Source organism: Gadus chalcogrammus, chromosome 12, assembly GCF_026213295.1.
Source record: "Gadus chalcogrammus isolate NIFS_2021 chromosome 12, NIFS_Gcha_1.0, whole genome shotgun sequence".
Lineage (NCBI taxonomy): Eukaryota > Metazoa > Chordata > Actinopteri > Gadiformes > Gadidae > Gadus > Gadus chalcogrammus.
This window is the reverse complement of record NC_079423.1, coordinates 21235876-21256785: the sequence shown is the minus strand read 5'-3', so window position 1 is coordinate 21256785 and position 20910 is coordinate 21235876. Positions and strand designations below refer to the sequence as shown.

The 20910-nt window shown below is 45.3% G+C and overlaps 1 protein-coding gene across 5 annotated transcripts in view; it reads right to left on the bottom strand.

Moving 5' to 3' along the window:
• Positions 1 to 1173: 1173 nt before the first annotated feature.
• Positions 1174 to 20910, bottom strand: part of usp24 (ubiquitin specific peptidase 24) — a 63465-nt gene continuing 43728 nt past the window's right edge. For 3 of the 5 annotated variants that reach the window (XM_056604518.1, XM_056604522.1, XM_056604519.1), the window contains 34 exons: positions 20515 to 20677; positions 20137 to 20298; positions 19674 to 19744; positions 18814 to 18974; positions 18301 to 18362; positions 17915 to 18106; positions 17697 to 17811; positions 17420 to 17564; positions 16944 to 17063; positions 16724 to 16849; positions 16298 to 16396; positions 16091 to 16173; positions 15713 to 15854; positions 15209 to 15328; positions 14816 to 15030; positions 13326 to 13450; positions 12989 to 13130; positions 12692 to 12721; positions 12321 to 12471; positions 11192 to 11287; positions 10993 to 11096; positions 10705 to 10818; positions 9553 to 9760; positions 7621 to 7710; positions 7248 to 7350; positions 6760 to 6878; positions 5909 to 6022; positions 5726 to 5791; positions 5444 to 5510; positions 5250 to 5328; positions 4747 to 4822; positions 4548 to 4634; positions 4119 to 4229; positions 1174 to 4011 (listed from right to left, as the gene is read on the bottom strand). In XM_056604518.1, coding sequence (XP_056460493.1) covers positions 3949 to 4011; positions 4119 to 4229; positions 4548 to 4634; positions 4747 to 4822; positions 5250 to 5328; positions 5444 to 5510; positions 5726 to 5791; positions 5909 to 6022; positions 6760 to 6878; positions 7248 to 7350; positions 7621 to 7710; positions 9553 to 9760; positions 10705 to 10818; positions 10993 to 11096; positions 11192 to 11287; positions 12321 to 12471; positions 12692 to 12721; positions 12989 to 13130; positions 13326 to 13450; positions 14816 to 15030; positions 15209 to 15328; positions 15713 to 15854; positions 16091 to 16173; positions 16298 to 16396; positions 16724 to 16849; positions 16944 to 17063; positions 17420 to 17564; positions 17697 to 17811; positions 17915 to 18106; positions 18301 to 18362; positions 18814 to 18974; positions 19674 to 19744; positions 20137 to 20298; positions 20515 to 20677 — 3921 coding nt within the window. In that variant the 3' untranslated portion in view covers positions 1174 to 3948. The remainder of the gene's footprint in view (positions 4012 to 4118; positions 4230 to 4547; positions 4635 to 4746; positions 4823 to 5249; positions 5329 to 5443; positions 5511 to 5725; positions 5792 to 5908; positions 6023 to 6759; positions 6879 to 7247; positions 7351 to 7620; positions 7711 to 9552; positions 9761 to 10704; positions 10819 to 10992; positions 11097 to 11191; positions 11288 to 12320; positions 12472 to 12691; positions 12722 to 12988; positions 13131 to 13325; positions 13451 to 14815; positions 15031 to 15208; positions 15329 to 15712; positions 15855 to 16090; positions 16174 to 16297; positions 16397 to 16723; positions 16850 to 16943; positions 17064 to 17419; positions 17565 to 17696; positions 17812 to 17914; positions 18107 to 18300; positions 18363 to 18813; positions 18975 to 19673; positions 19745 to 20136; positions 20299 to 20514; positions 20678 to 20910) is intronic. The other 2 variants (XM_056604520.1, XM_056604521.1) reach the window with 1 other exon arrangement.

The following is a 20910-nucleotide window of genomic DNA, read 5'->3' as shown; positions in this document are numbered from 1 at the left end:
CATGAACCACGACATGGAGGAGAAAGGGATTGTTGGCGGCGAATGTCTCCCGCTTGAGACCCGCTGAGGGACCACCGCCGGAGGCGGAGGTGCCTAAGTGCTGCCCGGCAACGATCCCTTTCTCCTCCTTGTCGCGGTTCAGTCTACTTCACATTGATGAGAACGTTGAAGAACCAGGAACGTCTGAGAACCCAACGCGGTCGTTTGAGATTCATAATATCGGCTCACACAGCTATGGCCATGATAATATATATTATATGATATAGATATCTATGTAGGCTATATGATAATATTTAGATATAGAGCTCCAGGACTCCCGTGTGTTCTAGAATATTTACAGAATACGGCTAAAGGCTGTGCGCCTCGCCATTGCGATACATCCACTGTAAACAGAGCGCATGGAACCGTGGCTGCAAGCTGCTCAGGGCCACACCCCCACCCTCCTCCTTGATCCGCCTCGCTCCTCCTCATTTGCATTATAGCTACAGACACCAAAACAGCGCATTTGGGGGAAGCTCAATGTGCGACTGGCTCGGAGTGGCTGTAACTCTGCACCACGGCTGAATTTCGGGAACGTCTTTGAATACTGTGTTAGTTGCCCACTAATACCTATATTAAAGAATACATAAAATAGCATGTCATGGGACCTTTAAGTTTTCTTTCAATATTCGCTCGGTATCTCACTATGGGATATAGTAACTCCCGTATTGTCAAAGAAGTACCAGTGCAAAACCATCAAACAGGCATGTTCAATGATCCAACACTCAAGACTGTGTGAGACAGATTAGGCGCAATAACATCCAACCTGTAGAATCTAGTGAAAGTGTGAGGCGTTGCCCAGCTGGCTAAGTATTGTGTTAGTTCACAATACTTAGCAAACTGAGTAGTAGAGCAAGTTTACTTTAGCAATATTGTGTAAGCAGAAAACAGCTTTTAACAGCCTTTCTAAAAAGGATAAAATGGTCGATGGCGACCAGGGTGATTTGTACACACAAAATGGCTCTGATGGAAAAACACTGATTTGGTATTAAAAAGGTAGTATAAAGAAAGAATGATTCAATATTTTTCCAAGTAATTTCCAATCGCTCCAGTTTCTCATTACAAAAGGTGAAACAACACAGATAAATATTTGAAGGTTCTGGTGTTGTGAAATAATGAAAATATTGACGGGGGAAAAAAAGACATTACAAAACGTTGTGCATTCCAGTTTATTTTATATCAAATCTTTCCCCATAATCAAACTGATGTACAAATTAAAACAGTTTTTTTTAACATGCATTACAGAATCCCCTCGTGGCAGACTTTTGTCCTTCAGAAGTGAGTGTTCAAAGTTGAATGATAGTAAAAACCCGTAAAGATCATCCCCCACCCCCCCCCCCCCTTCCCACATCCCATGGCTAAAAAGAAAAAGAGCAATTCAAAGTCTCTAAAAAAAAAGAAAAAGAAAAGATCTATAGGTGCTCAGAGGGGACCACTGAAAGCGTCCCTGTGGCCGGGCTGAGTATGAGGGAGTTGTGGTGGTTGTGATAACGAGTGTGGATGAGCGATTCACAGATGCAAAGATAAAGAGAGGGGTTTGTCTTCCATGTAAACATTTACACATAATACACAAGCCTTCGCTGCTGCCGTCAGCCACACATGCAGCCGTTTGCCGGGCTCACACAGAATCAGATGGGTTCACATCCCCATCTGTTAGGGCAGAGGGGCGGGGCTTGGGGTGCTGACCAGTTCAACATGGAACACCATGTGGACTAAAGCCAGGTAGTCAATGAAACCAAAAGAAATGCCAAGAAATGACACACACACACACACACACACACACACACACACACACACACACACACACACACACACACACACACACACACACACACACACACACACACACACACACACACACACACACTAAACGTGAATGTTTTAAAGCCTGGTTTAAAAAACGGTGACCATCTCCCGACGGTAAGAGAATAACACAAAGGGCTCTGCGTGAAGCTGGACTGTAACGTCTTGGGACCTTACAGTCTTGGTGAAGGTTTCTGCTGGAGTAGATAATCATTTCATCGGTTGTCTAATGTGCAGTCTACACTTTGAACTACATTAAGTGACTAGAAGCAGCATTTGATCTCAAACACAAACACACACACCAGCTTAACCCTGTTTTATTGGGCTTCAAGACTTCAGCAACCTAGTTACCCAGGTAACCACATTCCTAAAAACCTTGGCACACAACAGAGGCACCCCCACCCACAGTGCTCAAAATCCCCTCAACACTACAAGGAAGAAAGCCACGTTCAGCATTGCATATAAAAGGAACTGATCAGCCTCTCGTGGGGGAACCAGGGTGCGGCTCTCCAGACGGGATCGCTGGCTAAACAATGGGGAACACAGGACAAAGGGGTAGGGGGACACATCGGGAGGTTAAGGCACTTCAAGTCTCCCGATGTGATTGGTGGAAGAAAGATCGAGCATGGGGAAGGCGGGGAGGGGGACTACATTTGACTGGATGTGGGAGATGGGGGAAGTGTTCCGGGAAGGCAGAAAAGAAGGAGGTGAAGGCTAGACGTGAAAAGAGAAGCTCTTGTTGGCAAACTAAACATGATAATAATGCACATGATGGAAAACCGTTTGGATCTGCATTTTGGTGAGTGAGCATGTGCGTATATTCTGCAATTGTTGGTGTGCGTGTGTCTGTGTGTATACAATATTGGCACCAAAAATAAAATGTACTCCTGAGTTCCCCTTCCTTTGGCACGGATGCCCCCTGCTGTTTGCTGTGAGGTGCAGAACAGCGGTACTTGCATAAGGCGGTCCCTCAACTAAGTGCCCCAGATCTACACATCCAGGCCAGAGGAAACGGGCAGAGCATACTCATAAAAAGCATAACTGAGAAAAAAAAAAAATAGGTAAACAAAAACAGATAAAAGCCAGCAGAAGAGCTGCTTGCATCTTAAACACGTTCACCTCTCCTCCAAGATTCATACACCAGTCCGCTCTCCATCGCCAAGGGAATAGACGAGGCGATGCCACGTCCATGGTTACTGTAGTAAGGGATGCGTTCAAAGGCTGGCTGGGCTCAGAGGGTTTACATACACACCGAGCTGGTTTCCATGCGCTCTGTGGCACAAAGAAACTCGGAGTGTACAGTTGGAATCCGACGAGGAGACGCAGAACTGTGAGGTGGTGGTGGGACAGCCCAGTCAGTGCTTCCCTACGTCCCACACTAGACTGGGTGAGGCTTATAAAGTGCATACTTAAAAACCCCAACCACGGCCCTTTCAATGTGTGGGCGTCTCATGTGCCAACACACGCAGGCAAACACACACACACACACACACACACACACACACACACACAGGTGAATGCATGGACGCATGCACACAGACACACACAGGTGAATGCATGGACGCATACACACAGACACACACACACCTCAGAGGGAGGCGACGCCACATCTTGTAGTAACACAACTGTGAGGGTGAGTACACAGAGACCTTAAAATATTATCTTACATTTTGAAATTACATGTATGGAACAAATCTTTACAATATGAATATGTCTTTGTTGATATATTGGCAAACAGGAGCAAAAACAATTGTTAAAACACAACCCAACCCCGTCCTGGACCTTTAGTCATTCTGAGTGAGTGAATGAATAAAAGGATGATTTCATCCATTGTTCATGGAAGGTTCTCACTTAGCCGTAATCAAGCGCTCCTAACCTCAATGATTATTAAGCTCCACTATCACCTTGGGTGGCCTAGCAGGAAGGGCCTCATTGTTTATTCATGGCCCCTCCGTTGCCATAGCGACCAGAAGAATAAAGTGATTGGTTTTGTGTTGGGTCTAAAATGTCCTGACCAATCAGAGTTGAAGTGCAGTCTTTCTATTGGCTGCCAGGAGCATTTTCACCACCTCGGTATTGGAGGGATTCTTCTGGTTGCGGAAGGGGTCAGGGATCAACGTCCTCCAGATCGCTCTTCGAGTCGCCGAGCATCATGGGAGATTCTGAACCCTTGGAGAAAACAATGACAGGGAGGTTAGCTGTGAGGAAACAAACAACGCCTTGAAAGGACGGAATGACAAGAGGTCATGTGACCTCATACTGGGGTAGAAGGATACCTGGCGGAGGCTTCGGTCTGCGTTCTCATTGGCTGGGCTCCCATCAGAGCCGTTACTGCTGCCGGACTGCTCCTTCTCATTCAGCAGGGCTGTTGCATAGGCCAACGTGTCCTACGGAGAAGACAGGCCGAGAAGACAGCAGTGACTCTCAGATGCACGCTATAATTGGACATTTTTTTTAACAAAAGTTGCATTGTGTGTGTTGAGGTGTACCTCTGTGTGTGTGTGTGTGTGTGTGTGTGTGTGTGTGTGTGTGTGTGTGTGTGTGTGTGTGTGTGTGTGTGTGTGTGTGTGTGTGTGTGTGTGTGTGTGTGTGTGTGTGTGTGTGTGTGTGTGTGTGTGTGTGTGTGTGTTGAGGTGTACCTGTGTGTGTGTGTGTACGTGTGTGTACGTGTGTGTGTGTAAAAGCGAGTGAGTGTGTCTCCCTACCTGTGCTGAGATAGTGCGCTGGAAGGTCTTGTTGGTGGACGTCTCGTTGGACACGTTGCTCTGAGGAGTCCAGTAATGTTCGGACATCTGGGAGGACACACACACACCTTCATAAACATGGTCATGGTCACATTCACAGGCTGAGCTCCCAGTTGTCCTGTATCAGCAGCGTGATTTCAGTGGAGGACTGAAGACTGACCTTCTTCTGTAACCACTGGACCGCCCAGCTCCAGTGACCAGAGTGATCCTTGAAGTAATCTTTGGCTGGAACGCACCTGGTGACAACAAGTGATACATGTCAGTAGAACATCCCTCATGCACTACAACCCATCTCATGTGATAAAACAACCACAACCTCTAATGTGCTACAACTCCTCTCATTTGTTAAAACGACCATGATCCCTAATGCACTTCAACTCATATCCTTTGTTAAAACTACCCCGATCCCTAATGCACTACAACTCATCTCATGTGATAAAACTACTATAGAAGGCATGTTGAATGCAACTGTGAACAAGACTTGAACAAAAATGTAAATCTTGGTTTACATCAGCTAGAACGTCCAGTGTTGCTCAGAATCTTTGGAGCACTCCCAGCCATCCATTAAGTTTCATGTTGCGCATCAGCAGACTTCTAGACTCCATCAGTAGCCCTTTGAGACAGTGCTTGTGATAGAGGGCTCTAAAAATAATCCCGTCTTACTTCTGGGCCAGTGTGATCAGGAACTTGACACACTGGTAGCAGCGGCTGCTGTCCACGTTGTTGCTCTGGTGCATCAGCGCTGGAAGAAGGCAGAAGAGCGGTCAGTCGGGGCAACTCAACCACACACATAACACACACACACAATTAAGATCAGTGAAGTGCTCTGTCGGAGGAACCAAAAGGAACAGACGTACCTAACAAGCCCTTTTCTGACTCAAACGCATACTTGAGTCGCTGGGCCTGGAGAGGGTCTTCAACCACCTGACGAGGTAGAGAGGGGATTAATTGCTGCATATAAGACACACAAATCTGGGCACAAAATACCCATACAGGTGAAGCGTATCATTTGCACCAATGAAATGATCAATCAAAATAAATCATATTACTACTACTTTGATATTTTCAATCGAATCAAAAGAAGGTAAAGCAGTAGATCCAGGTGTCATGATACTGTGTGATCAGTAATCATCGCTCACCAGAAGCTCCTGGAGCATCAGGAACACATTCTTCAGTTCATGTGGTGGAGCTGTCTCTAACTGGGTCTAACACACATACACACACAAAGAGCCAGAACAAATGAGGACCGTCAGAGTTTCATCATACACTGCATGTGGGTATGGTCTGACAGACAGTGAATCCACATGTAGGTGTATGCTTACCTTGAGTAGCTGTAGGACTCCGAAGGAGAAAGGCTCATTGCAGTAGGAGCAGTAGGCCATCATGTCGATGAGGAGGGACAGTGGTCCAGACAGCTCCCGCATGGCAAACATCACCTAAAACACACATGTACACACAAGCACTAAGAGGCTGCTTCTGGGTTGGAACCTCACGTCTAGTCTGCCTACAGCATTCTTGAGCTAGTTGCCTAACCTATACCAGCTCCTTTACGACGGGCCTACATTAACCAGTTGGAAACATTGTAAACAATATAAGAGTAGTGAATAGTAAGAGGATAGACCGAGCCTAGTATGTTAGGTAAATCACTTATAATCCAACAAAGGTTGAAAGTAAAAACTTGTCACATGTCAAGCCCGCTAAGGCTTATTATGCCTAACCTTTTTTTAAAGTTACCCAATATGCTGTTAATCTTGGGTAGTGTCTGTTTCCATGTGTGTGTGTGAATTTGTGCGTGTATGTGTGTGCATTTGTGTGTGTGTGTGTGCATTTGTGTGTGTATGTGTGCATTTGTGTGTGCATGTGCATTTGTGTGTATGTGTGTACATTTGTGTGCGCATTTGTGTGCGTGTGTGTGCATGTGCATTTGTGTGTGCGTGTGTATTTGTGCGCATATTCGTGTGTGTACATTTGTGCGCGTGTGTGCATGTGCATTTGTGTGTGCGCGTGTGTATTTGTGCGCATATTCGTGTGTGTACATTTGTGCGTGCATGCATGCGTGTTTTTGAATGCGCACTTGCATTTGTGTGCGTGCATGCGTGTGTGTGCTTGCACAAGTGCATTTGTGCGTGCATTTGTCTCTCTCTGTGTGTCTGTGTGTCTGTGTGTGTGTTACCTCCAGGAGGTATGGTTGCCCCTCTGGGGTGAAGAGAGAGGCCTGCAGGTCGGCGTGGAGCGGCATGAGAGCACTGGCAGGGGGCACACTGCTCACACTCAGCTTGAACGCTCCCGGGGCTGAGGAACACAACCAGACGTCTCATGTGAGACACACATCTCTGATCACAGCAAATAACAGTCTGCTTAACACCATTACCACCATGTATCATTAAACGTGACTCACACAGAAAACATGATTTTGGATGGGGGAGAAGGCCATAAAAAGCATTGATTTCCCTCAGGAAGTGACATGTCTACAGCGTGGTTTCCCTTAATCTTCCGGTATAGTTCTTTGCTATATTCTAAGCAGTAGACAATGGCTACTTTCTTAGATTCCCCACTATTTGACATGGAAATTGGAATAAGATCCAAAGTGTTAAGATCCAAATTCATTGTGACACACGGCAATGCCACTGGATATAAGGTGTGTCTGTGTGTGTGACTGACCATGGGTCCTCTGGGCTGTGAGGTCAGAGTTCAGGGTGATGAGGGCCAGGGTGCTGTGCAGGTGGAGGAACTCGCGGGCTTGCGCTGGACTCCAGCGGCGGTTCTGGAACATTATCAGAGACAGAGGTTCACGGGTTTAGTGCAATGAAGATGAAATATTCTCGGTTTCTGTGTCGATATGGTTAAACCTTCAAATTATTGCAAATATACATTAGTATTTGATGAACTTGTACAGCCCTTCTTGGTTAAGGTGATGAGGCTTATACGGTAAAGCAATACAATACAATACTATACGGTACAACACTACGGGAAACAAGTGGAGCCGCCAAGGGAATGCGCCATCTGTCTTGTGGAAGAGACCAGAGGAGCTTACCTGGTTGTTCTGCCTGTTGGCTCCGAGGAGGAACACAAGCATCCGGCGATAGGCTGCATGTTTCAGTAACAACTGGCATGAGGTGGAGCCCTAACACAGAGAAGAAAAAACACAATCAAGATCTACCAGCTCAGAAACCAGCAGCACTACACACCTTTATTTTGTTCAATCATCCCCATCTTAACCTGTCCTTAATGTGTTGTTTCACAGTATCACCTAAACAACTTGACCTGTCATCACTGTAGTTAAAGGGATACTTCACCCATTTAGAACCGGCGTTCTATCATTATAAAATCGCTATTGTAATATAAATAAATATATAAATAAATATCCGTCTAAACCAGTCTCCCCTTGGCCCATTTTTTCTCATCTAATTTTCTCCCGAAATTACGTCAAATGACGCGTTTGAAGTCATTTCGGGAGAAACCTCTTGTCCCGCTAGAAGGGCCGAGGACTACAACACACTTTAGGTGGCAAATTTTTCCACCAAAAAGGAATGAGAGGGGGCGGGAGCTCGCGTACTGAGGGGGAATGAGGGGGACGGGAGACCGACAGGTGGGCAGGGCAGCGAGCGCAATGCACTGTGGTAGTTGGAGTTTTTCTTACTTTGAGCCAGAGAGACCATGAAAACACTCTTTCTGCCTTTTTTCAGGCTAGGATGAACCGATTTCAATTTTTTTTTTTAACATTTATAATACATTGAATTATTTAATTCATAAAACCTTCATATTCCCACCGGTGAAGTATCTCTTTAATTCCTTATCTCCTAAACCTCTTGATTAACTCTGCATTACCAACTAGGGATGGGGATCGAAACCAGGTTCTATCAAGGACCCGGTTCCACCTTTTTCAAAACCCCCAGTTAACTTTGCTCGCGAGGATGGCTGAACGGGCGAAAATCATTTATTGTAAAGGGGGGAACACAACCTCAATGGCCAAGCACATTAGCATTGTGCATCAAATAAAGGCCAAATGTATTACCTTTGACTGTCTCGGAGTTGAAAAGACTCCTCCTATCTCCTCCTTCTCCTGTCTCACCACAGACATTGTCGCTAGTCCCGTCAGTTAAAAATAGTAATCCAATTGTGAAATCGGTGTTGTAATCGGCAGCATACAAGCTAGTTATCTTAGAAAGTAAATAAAGTTTCAGATGTGCTGCGTGATGATGTGCTGAGGTTGGCTCAGTAAAACGACTGTTAGGTGATCATGATGCGTTCAAATGTAACATAGAGAAACGGTAAATTGAGTTTTTGGGTTTGTGAGAAACATGAGTAATACTGTATTACTCATGTTTCTGCATTACTAATACAGTTGTATAGTGCTCTAATCATTTTTGTATATATACCGTAATTTTCGGACTATAAGCCGCGCCTTTTTTCCCACTTTTCGATTCTGCGGCTTATATAAAGGTGCGGTTAATCTATGGATTTGTACAGCTAACGGCCACTAGGGGACCTCCCAGTCTATGGATTTTACAGGTTACAGTCCACCAACTTTAACTCTATGGGCTTTATGACCGGTCCGCGGTCCGCGCCCCCCCCCCCCCCAACCTTTAAGCGGCGGGCTCCAGTGTGGCTTATATATGTACACATCATTCAATTTAGCTGCTGCGGCTTATACTCCGGTGCGGCTTATAGTGCGGAAAATACGGTAATTGAAACTACTGGTCAATATTTATTAAGAAGCACATATTTAATTAAAATACAATTATTTATTTCCTAAATATTTTCCTCATCACTAAAAATGCGTTGTATTTCCACCAATTAATAGAAAAGTATCGATAGTGGTATCGATAAAGACTCGGATCGTTAAGTTGTATTGAAAATGGTATCGATAAATAAATATTAATGATCCCCATCCCTATTGCCAACTAACCTCTCCTTAATGTAGTGTTACCAATCAGTTAAACAACTGGATTAACTCTTCCTTTACCCGCTGTGCGAAGTTGCTGAAGAGGCTGAAGTACTGGGCGCAGTTCTTGACGTTCTCTGGGACGTCCTTGTCCAGCAGGGAGAGCAGTGCATCCACCAGGCCGTCCAGGCCCGGCTCCCTGAAGTGCAGGGCGCTCTCCAGGGTCTTCTCCAGGATGGAGGCCACTACCACCCGGACCTCACGCAGGCTGCACTCCAGCAGACACACCCTGGAGCACCGCAGGCACACAGAGGGGCACGGGTCAGTGCTTGCGTACGGACGTACGGATGTGACTTCATGCACTAGGTGTGTGTTGAGATGGCAGATAACAGGACATTGGCCTTGTCAAAGCCGCTTTGGGGGGCGATCATGCAGAACTAGGAGTCAATTGTTGTCCCTTTTTATGTTTTTAACTTATCTTATCAACTTATTAACTATTTTATCAAGAAGCTAAAACCAACTTCAAATACATTTTAATCAAATTTTATAACCAAAAACAGATGGCATTAACCAACTTGATGGGTGGGAACTTTTCTGTAATAGTTTTCATCTCGTCAGAAGTCATTTTGGAAGCATGTTGAAAAGGGTTTTTATCCAGAAACCCTGGTCATTTGTGAGGGCATGTTTGTTCTTCCGAGAGGCAGCGAGAACTCCTTTTAACCACAGCCTGAAGGAACACACTTTCCCTACATATAATCACTCCACTTTTCACAACAAACTTGATTTGAAGTTTGTTTCAGCTACACACAAAGGCATGTTCTTTCAGCCAATCAGCATCCGGAGCCTAATCGACAGCTGTGCTTATTTTAGAGAGCACTAGATGGCTCTTGGCACTATTGCGCTTTGACATTTTGTGCGTCTTAAAATTTGGAGAGGGCTCTCGGAGACCATAGGACAGATCCCGGACCATGAGTCCGGGATTTAATTATTTGTTCATTGCACTTTTTGAGGTATAACAGAACGCACTTTTTAGACTACATAAGCCGTTAATGGGATGAGTTATTCCTTAAATACACAGCCATACTCGGGACGTTCCTGGCGCGGGGTAATTTTTTTTAAAACTTGAGGAAAGCCATCTACCGGACCAGCCCTTTAGCTGGTCAACCTTAGCCAACAAAACTATTTTCCTTTGTCATCTGGTGTCGTGGACGAAAGGCCGGTGGCAGAACTCACCTGGAGATCTCTCGGCCCTCTGGTCCCACCAGATACTGCACCATCCAGCCACATGCCACGCTGCTTTTAGACAGCAGCACCTCCACCGTAGTCATCCACTCCTCTGTGTCCACCCTGGTTCCGAGCAAGATAGACATAGAAGTAGGGGATGGAGATGTGACATTTAAACCAAACCAAACGGGAATACTAAAGCAATACAAACGTATTTGTATTGGCTTATGATTTTCCCTTCCTTTGTAGTGCAGAAGTGTCAATTTTAGCTACGGACTTGTGCGTGTGCGCGTGTACCTGAGCTTCTTTTTGGTGTGCAGGTACGTGTGGAAGAGGAAATGGACAGACAACTGGAGACTCTCTTTGGCCATGGCCTGGTAGTCGGGATGCTTGAGTTTTGTCTGTAACACACACACACACAAGTATCTCTGGTGATGTGGATCTGGGCAGGGAGCGAGGGAGAGACCAGGACCAGTAAGGTACGTGAAGCACTCACTGCGTTGACGGAGGCCAGGGATAGTGTGAAGTTGAAGTAGTCGCTGTTGTACACGTCGCGGTTCCTCATGAACTTCAGATTCTCGTCTCGTACCATCTACACACAACAATCATTGATATATTATCAGCTTGATATGGCTGGTAGAGTGATGAATAACACACAAACAGCGATTCAAAATTGCAATTTTTCTACTGCATCTATTGATTCCATAAAATCTACATCTGAACTAGAAGGTTACTCAAGCGTAAAACACAAGCATCCACGAATCATCCATCCAGGGAATTTCTCTGTAAAAAACGAACAGAATACTTACACATTAGTTAGAATTAAATTCACTACTAAACATTTCATAAATTGTAAGACTACGTTATTTATATTTTGGAATGCTCTCTGTGTGATGCTTTTTATGTTGGGCGTACTGAGCGACGGCTACAAGACCGCCTCGCTGAACACGGGTATGCCGCAAAAATAGGAAACTGTGATTATGCTATGACAAGACACTCCAAAGAAGCCCATAATGTCAACGGCATACTGTTCACAGCTATAGGGATTGAAAATGTGCCCCTTACCTCTAGGAGGGTTGACAAAAAACAATAAACCAAAAAGAAAGTCGCTGGCTCTATAAACTAGATGCTATGGCATTCCCAGGATTGAATGATTCTATTGAAATGGTGGTCTTCCTTTAGAGTTGATGAGCTGTTTTTGACTGTTTGAACTATTTTGATTGTATCGCTATGATTGTTATTCAACACCGGATACATTCAGTTTGTCATGGATATGTATGTATTTTGTGATCATATTACATGATTTAAGCTGCATTATGAGTAATCTGTTGACTGCCTACTCCAGCTAGAGCGAGTTTACTAATACCTATGACTTGATATACCTGCCGACACACCTTGTTTATTATTCATGCCTTAATGAAGGCCAACCATTGCCGAAACATGTTGGCAACTTTTTAAGAATTCTATTATGAAAGCCTATTTATTAAAGCTTTTTTAATTTAAAGAAGAGTGACTTGGTCAGCTTATCTTTTAAGAAACTATGTTTTTGTATACCTAAGAGTACCTTCGCACTAACTGATTCACTTAATCAGAACTACACCGTTTTCTTAGTAACCAAAGAGTACCTGGTAGATACTGGCCGGCATCTTCTCCACAAACAGACCCTTCTTCTCCCCCTTCCTCACCAGACGGGTGAGGAGGGTGAGCCGGTCGTTGTTTGCCCTGGGCGGGCGGGGGGACGACTGGGGTGAGACGTCGGGAGAGGAGGGGGCGGAGCTAGAGAGCAGAACAACAAAGACATGCGTTGCTACCACAGGACAAGCTTAATAGTCCAAAAATCAGCATGAGTTACACACCATGCAAATCAAATTAAATGCAACACGTGAATCGCCTTTAGTCACACACTTTACATTTGACATTTGTACTGTAAGCTGCGTTTCTCAGAAGATGTTGCTTGTCTCCTTTTTGGGACACGGAGTGTGAAGTGTGCATTTACCTGTGTGGAGAATGTGAAACCTGCGTTTGCCTGTGTAGAGAGTGAGAGAAGTGGGGACTTTCTTATACTTTATGCTTTTTTTTTTTGCCTATGTGGGTCTATTCGAGTTCGAACAGTTTGTCTATATCCCTGAATTACCCTGCTGGGATTATGAAGTACATTTCATCTGGGTTCATTGAAAATGTGTTGGTCCATGTGGTCACACAGGATAAGGTGTGACTTATCATGGGGGACCTGCAGTTTGTCTATATGGGGACCTACAGTTTACAGTGTGTACGTCTGTGGGGACACACTTACAGAGTGAGGTCCTCGGCCTCCTGTCTCATTACGCTGACCCTGCTTTTCTTGGGAAGGACTGGAGAGTTCTGGTCACTTATTCTCTGGTAGAACAGCATGTAAGCGTTCCAGTACCTCCGGCGCACATCTGGGTATGGGTTGGCTGAAAACACACACACAAAGAGACCCATACATATACAAAAGATATGCAAAAACAACTGCAAAGTAAAACACTGACTGAAAATAAATGGTCAGGAATGATTCATAAACTCCATAGAGCTACGCTAAATTTTATGGTTAACCTATGAAGAGGACCTGGCTAGATTGATCGGGGCGCGTTTGTGTGCTGAGGGCTTACACTGGTCGTAGACCTTAGGGCGGTACTCCCCTCCGAAGCACTCGTACTCCAGGGTTTCATCGTTCATGTCAAACTCCTCGACCACGTTGTCATTGAACTTGTACCAGCGTCCGCGAGCACCTCCCCTGTAAAAGCATGGTATTGAATTAACCTCTATGCACAATACATCTCTGCGGAGGGCGGTTGGCTGCACCAAATCTATACACACAGCTTTGTATATAAGGACCATGATAAACAGTCCACGATAACACTTTGAGAATAAGAGTGAGTAAGTGAATGAGCGAGTGAGAGAACGAGTGAGAGATGTGGTAAATGTGGCAGTGATGGATTATCTGGTTCCAAGGCATTCAAGGTCTTCATTTAGTGTTTCTGCCTTGAGGGGCCCAACATCTGTAAAAGCTTACAGGGCCCCCACTCCGCCACCCCCTACCCCTTGAACGCTGTATAATGAGCCCTAGGGAGCTCCCCTACACTCTAGCACAGCTGAGTGGAAAAACCAAGGAAACAAGACTCCACTGGCTCCACTAATTATCAGCTATTAGCCTCCTCCATTACATTCAGATTGAGAGCGCTATAAAGTACAGTGGGGTGCCGGGGGAAAAAGCCTGTTAGAGCTGTAATGGGCCTTTGCTCAGTGTTGCCCAGGGCATTTGAACAGAACCGACTGAAGACTGACTAAAGAGACGTTTAAATTGCTTTGATATACTACAGTTGTGCTGACTGGAAAATAAGAACAACTACCGTATTTTCCGGACTATACGTCGCTCCCGAGTATTAGTCGCATCAGTCAAAAAATGCTCCATGACGAGGAAAAAAACATATATACGTCGCATCGGTGTATAAGTCGCATTTATTTTTAAACATTTAAACAAGAACGTTTAGTCTGGAGAGACTGAATAAAATTGCAATAGCAATATAGGTGTGTCGGTCCCACTCGTAGTTCTGAGAGTATACCGAATTCAGTGACACCGGGATTCCACCGGACGCGTATGCGCCGCGGTCCTAAACCTGAGCGCACGATCGGGAGGTGGAAGTTGCGGAGCCCTCCAGCGGAGGGCTCCAGTTTTCGCCGGCCAAGTCATGCGCTGTGATATGTGTGACGGCTATGTTGCACAACATTGCAGCTAAGGCTGGGGTAGCTTTGGTTGAACCGGAGGACATTGAGGACGATGACGACGAGAATATAATTTATTCGGTGGTGCAGTAGGCTTGCAGCGTTCAGTTGTAGGCCTAATGAATGACGGTGCCATCTTGCGGCCGAAGATATACGCACAATTTTGGCATATAAGTCGCTTCGAAATATAAGTCGCAGGGCAAGCCAAACTACAAAAAAACCGCGACTTATAGTCCGGAAAATACGGTAGTTCCAACCTATGCATTATTCCCATTTAAACACTATTGTGTAATCGTAAAAAACAAATGTTAAACATTGAACTGGTAAATTGAGTCTTTAGGCGAGGCGGATGGTCCAATTATCCTTCATGTCTTACCGTCTGTCTTTGATGAAGGAGTAGTAGTGTCCAGCGTGCGCCTGGCCGCTGTGGACTACAACTCCCACCAGCTCGTAGTTCTCCGATATGGTTACCTTCTTGCGGGGCGAGCCACCGGCAGCCCCGTCGCCGCGGCCCTCCCCAGCCTCCCCGCTGCAGTCCTGGCGTGCCATACCGGACACCGTGTAGGGCTCCATGTTCAACACCCAGGGGAACTGAGGGAGAGACGGGGAGGACATGGGGTCTTTCAATTACCAAGAGTTAATTGTTATCCAACTTGTTAATAAATTACTCTGAATGATGTGATGAGGCTGTTTTTATTGAAAAGTGATGGTAGATCTACATGATGAGGCTATATCTATTCAACAGTGATGAGGCTGCATCATGTCCTACCTTGATCTGCTCATCGTACTTTATGGAGCGTCCGCTTTCCCAGTCGAAGCCAAAGCGCATGAGGTGGATACAGAGCACACTCGGCAGGGACTTGATACACGTCCGCTTCACTGTGGTTCTCTGAAATCACACACACACCTAATTTGATACTTCAATAATAATGGCACTTGACGGGGAGCCTACAGTATGTACCCAGAATTCGGCTTTGAATTAAACCTAATAATCCTCTTGGCCCCATATAAAGCCGTTGTAAGTTTTCATGTTGTTCGTTTCAGCACGATATTGCTAAGTTAGTATTGTGCCAGAGTATCAACATTTCAAGTTGGAAAGTTAAAGGTGCTCGAGGCGGAGCAATGTAGGGAGGGAGGGACGTTCTTTTTGGGAAGTTTAGCTTAAAAATGACTCTGCTCTCTCGATTCTTCTACAAGAGAGAGCACCGTCTTCAACTCTCAAACGTTATCTACAGCTTTGTATACTATAATATTTAGCAGACTTCTCACACACCTTCTCCTTGCATTTCTCACAGTAGTAGGCATTGCTGCCTTCCAGCACCTCCCCCCTGACAAACTGGTCCAGTGAGATCTCAAGACTCTGGCAGGAGGTCACACCCAGGTTCAAGGCCATGAATGTCTCTTCTCGCTCGTACCTGTAATGTCAAGGGTCAAAGGATAAATGTATAATGTAAAGTATTTACAAAGGAAAGCAAGGTCCTTTAGAGTGGGGTTTAATAGGAACTATGAAATTAATTATGTCAATGTAAGTTTAAAGTGGTAATCTCAATGTCTTTCCTCGAGTCAGATATATTTGAGATTGTCACTTTTTATTATTCATCTAGAAGTAAGTGTATAAAACATGGAAGGCAAGATCCTGGTTGTGGCTTACCGGTGAGGACAGTCTTTACAAATCTTTTGGTCAGAGAAAATCCCCTGGAAAGTGTTTTTAAACAGCTGTTCCCGCCCTATTTTCTGTTGGGGAACATTTTTAGGAATCGGTTGTGTCAGTGACAACACCTTAAAGCACAAGAAATGGCAAATACAACAAGACAATTGTGTTTTTCAGAGTGAGAGAGTGCGTGAGTGAGAGGGACACCTTGAGATGTTCGTCCAGCTGGTCCACTAGGCTGGTGAAGAACTCATAAGCATCCTGTTGCTCCCGTACGTACAACTCCTTATTCCACATCTTGAAGATCTGCCTCAGACCAAGGAGACAAAACCACACAATGTGTTCATCCCCTTGAGGACCACAGCTATAACCTTATATGAAAACCCTAAGCATTTTAATCATCAACAGTATCCAAAAATGATTAATACAAAGGAAACATCTGTATTTTTGTTTGAAGCACTTTCGATTTATACAACGTTGCAACAATTAAGTCCCTGGAATTGTGTGTTGGGCTAGAGACACAAATTTTCATGCGGTTTAATACGGACAAAAAGGCAGAGCTGTTATCTTGGAACAAACAAAGCAATTATAATAAAAGCCTGCAGGATTTCAGCTAGTGAGGATGCAACGCACCTTCCAGAAGTTCTCAGGGATGTAGTACTGCAACTTGCTCTCCATCAGGTGACCGAACAGGGACTGGACTTGACAGAACACGCTCTCCTCTGGCTGCTCGGTGTCGTCCTCAATAGACAAGATCGCCTGCGTATCAAGTAACACAGTTTTAACGTTGCATATTAACAAATCACTTTTGACGACAATTGGGAAGCATGCGTGCAATCGTGCGTGCGTGCACCTCTGGCAGGCCAGGCTGCATGTAGAGCTGCTGGAACACAGCGTTCATGTAGCAAGTGGCTCCGCCGTTCTTCAGCCCCACAAACCCAGATACGGAGCGGCTGTCGACCGGGGGTAGGTACTGCAGGGAGGGAAACCACAGCCACACAACATTGCAAGAGAACATGGCGTTGGCGCATATTTTTAAATAAATAATAATAAATAAGACTTTGCAAGATGGTGAATTGGTGTACAGCTTAAACATTGGAGATGCTATTAAAATAAAATGTTCTGTATTATTTGCAGTTTTATTCCAATATTATTATTACAATATGTTTTATTAATTATTCATTAATTATATTTTGTATTAATTATAAACTCAATCATACTTGTACTATAATATTTCCAACCTCAGCTGTTTGATGTCATTTGTAAACTATATGTCATAGGAAAAGGTCCTTTGAAAGATGAGCCTGAGAATCCCTTGTCGAGTCTCACATCAAACTCCTTGCTGAGGGAGGGGTCAGGCGTGTGGTGCATGGACAGCAGCTCCTTGGTGATCAGCTGCAGGTTGGGCAGAGAGCTGTCCGCCAACATCACCAGCACCTCGTAGGCTGCTAGCCTGCTGCTGGCGGTGCTGCACCTGCCAACACACGCACATGTGTTCAGTATAGATCAATTTGTTCTAATCATGTTGTGAATCATGTTAGTTTTCAAGTTGTCTCGAAAAAAACAATTGCAAAACATTATCCAAATCTATAAAAGGAAGGTGTACTTTGGGTGGAAGTCATGGCTGGGGGTGGGGGCAGGCGCGGGGTTAGAGCTGTTGATAATGATGCGCGAGGCACGGAACAGGAAGTCATCCAACAGCTGCTGGATCAGCGACGGACCTGTTGGCAGACGGCGCCGTTGTCATCGCATTAGTTAACAAGTCGTTGACATGCAGACTGTGCAGGTAAGGGATGTATTGGGTGTGCGTTGGCGCGGGCTCACCGAGTTGTTCCTTCTCCTTGCCGCAGAGTGAGAGCAGTGTCTTGATGAGGCGGAGATGCCCTGCCTGCAGGATGTTGTCAGCCTCGCTGGTCTCCATCTCGGAGCCCCAGCTGGGCTCAAAGTTGTCCAGCCAGGAGATCTCGTCCTCCAGCATGTTGGCCGCGCTCAACTTCAACGCCTCCATCTCAGAGCCTAGGACAGTGGGACGGAGCAGGGTGGAGGGAGAGATGGAGAGATAGTAAGGAAGCAAGGATAACACAATTAGAAAAGAGATTATCCTACACTGACATCTGGTGGATGAAAATAGACGTTGCCCTTTCAAACATATCAACGCAAAATAAACGACAACTTGGATTTGACATGTGTGTATTTGCGTTAAGACTTACTGGTCAGGTCGTCCAGAAGCTGACACCTCAGTTCAAAATATTCAGTGCACTGAGAAAGTAATCTGCAGGACAAAAAAACACTGTCAAGAGAGACTAGGAAGAAGGTCAGGAAGGGATTAGGGCAATTCTTCATGCAACCGCTCAGCTGTATCCACCTGGGAAAGGCGGCATATCAAAGCCATTTAAATGGCCAGATGAAATGCAAACACATTCCCAACAGGCATTATAGGTCCAGCTTTCCAGTCTCAAGTCTTGGCAACTATAATCTTAGATCAAGCAATCCTACTATGCAGAACTTCAGTTATAGCGTGGCTACCCTGGGAAAAGTAAACTAATGCTGGCCGAGTTTGTGTTTGCCGTTAGCCACAACATGACGGGTCAAAACTAATATGAAGCTAAAGATAGCAAATCTGTTCACCCAGATTTCAGCTTGTCTGCCATCAGACTTTACAGGCTGTATCTAAAGTCTGACTTGTTGGTCGAGCCTCCCTGTAACTCTTTTGGGCCGTGTACCTCTGGTTGACTCCCCTCATGACGGAGGTTGGGCTCCAGAGGGGCAGCTGGGCGCTGAGGACCACCGTCAGCAGGAACAGGTTGGGCTTCTGCACCTCCTGTAAGCCTGAGGTGTCCGACTGGCTCAGAGTGTACAGCTGGTCGCAGGCAACCCGACGGATCTGGAGGTGGACACCAGACGTTAAAACAGCACTAAGTAGCCTTTTTACAGCTATTTACAACATCACTAAATAGCTAAACTACAGTAGAATTAGAGTAAAATGAACCAATCATCAAGGAAATGTTTCCGCTATTAATAGTTTTATTCTGGTACCCCCCCCCCGCCCAACTGTGGAAAGCCCTTGAACTGTGGTCGGCTTAGCTCAGGAGGTACAGCAGTTGTCTTGTAACCGAAAGGTTGCTAGTTCGATCCCCAGCTCCTCCTAGCCGAGTGTCGATGTGTCCCTGAGCAAGACACTTAACCCTAACTGCTCCTGACGAGCTGGCTGTCGCCTTGCATGGTTGACTCTGCCGTCGGTGTGTCAATGTGTGTATCAAGTCGCTTTGGATAAAAGCGTCTGCCAAATAACCCTAATTGTAATTAAACCAAGCGTAGTCTGTAAATGATAATATTATACTGCTAAAGGAAAGCATAGATAATATGGACATTATTAAATAGATTATGATCCGGTTGTGACATTCAGAGTGTGCTAGTTCTATTTCCCATTCAAATTGTATTACGTGAGCAAAGCACAGACTATGCAAATAGACATTACCGATATCTTAAAAACACTTTACAATGTCTTCAGGTCACTAGCAACGGCCAGCTCCAGTCCATACAAAACATTTGTTCTCAGAAACGGAACAAAGCGGTTCAGTACCTCTCCGCTGGAGGACCCCAGCAGGATGTCGATGATGAAGTCGTTAACAGAGGGCAGGTTGTAAAAAGATGCTGCCAGAGGAGAAACAGAACACACACTCAGTGATCTGCTGCCCCCGGAGCACAGGGTCAGCCAACACCACGGCTACACAAACTAGCACATACAAGGGAATGATACAACACAGAGCCTTGTCTTGTCTGTAGCAGAACAAAGCATGTCCATGTAATAACCAATGGCCTCTTTCTGCTGGGCAGTGCTGCAAATGAACAAATAGAACTTCTATTTGCCTTTTTTTGTACTTTTTGCAGACACATATTGGCAGTGAATCTAATCTATCTCAGAGTCTGCAATAAATTGAAATGCATATATTTTAAACCGATACACTACACATCAATTACAGGGATTCTTTATGGCTGATAGCCCAAAAAACAACTTGGGGTCATGTGTGCGTGTGTAGTCTTACAGAGCTGCTGGCAGCGGAGCTGCAGACAAGTCACCAGAAGTGACAAAGCCTCCCGGGCGATGATGGTGTCTTTGATGGAGACGCTCTGTTGTCTCACGCATATCCCAGCATGCAATGCGGTAGGAGTGCCCTCGCCCTCGCTGCTGGAGCTGCAGTTACTTCCTGGAAATTGTAAACATGCCCAAGAAAGTCATTGGCTTTGATCCGTGTGTGATTAACTATAATCTTGGCTGCATAAGCAGTAGAAGCCTGATCTGCAGGATGTTTGTTCTGCCGTGACATCTGCTGACAGTAAAAGAAACTGAAAACACATTCCAAACATGAGTGAGAAATAAAACCACACCTGACCACTAAATTCCACTTTGATGTGGCTCTTACCTGTGCTGCTCACTCTGGTGCGAACGCCTTGAGGGAGCAATGAACTGTGGCTGTCTCTGATTGGCTGAGGGCTGCCCACTAGGTCTAGTCGCCCAGCAGCAGCGGCCCAGGTCAGTCTCATGAAACAGGCCACAGTGGAGGTGTAGTCCCCCACCTCCATTGTCTAGGATCAAAAAACACCCATTTAGATACCTTTCATTCTTCACCACTCATATTATATAGAAAATTCTTCGATATCCATTTCCAGTGTTCCCGGTGCAGAATGTACCATTTTTCTGGTGGTGGGGGGACGGGGGGGAACAGGAATGAATTGTAATCAGTAAGCAGGCCTACTTTCCAAATGTACAACAAATGTTGAATGCTATGTTTTTGATTCACTGGTGTCATTATCTTTTG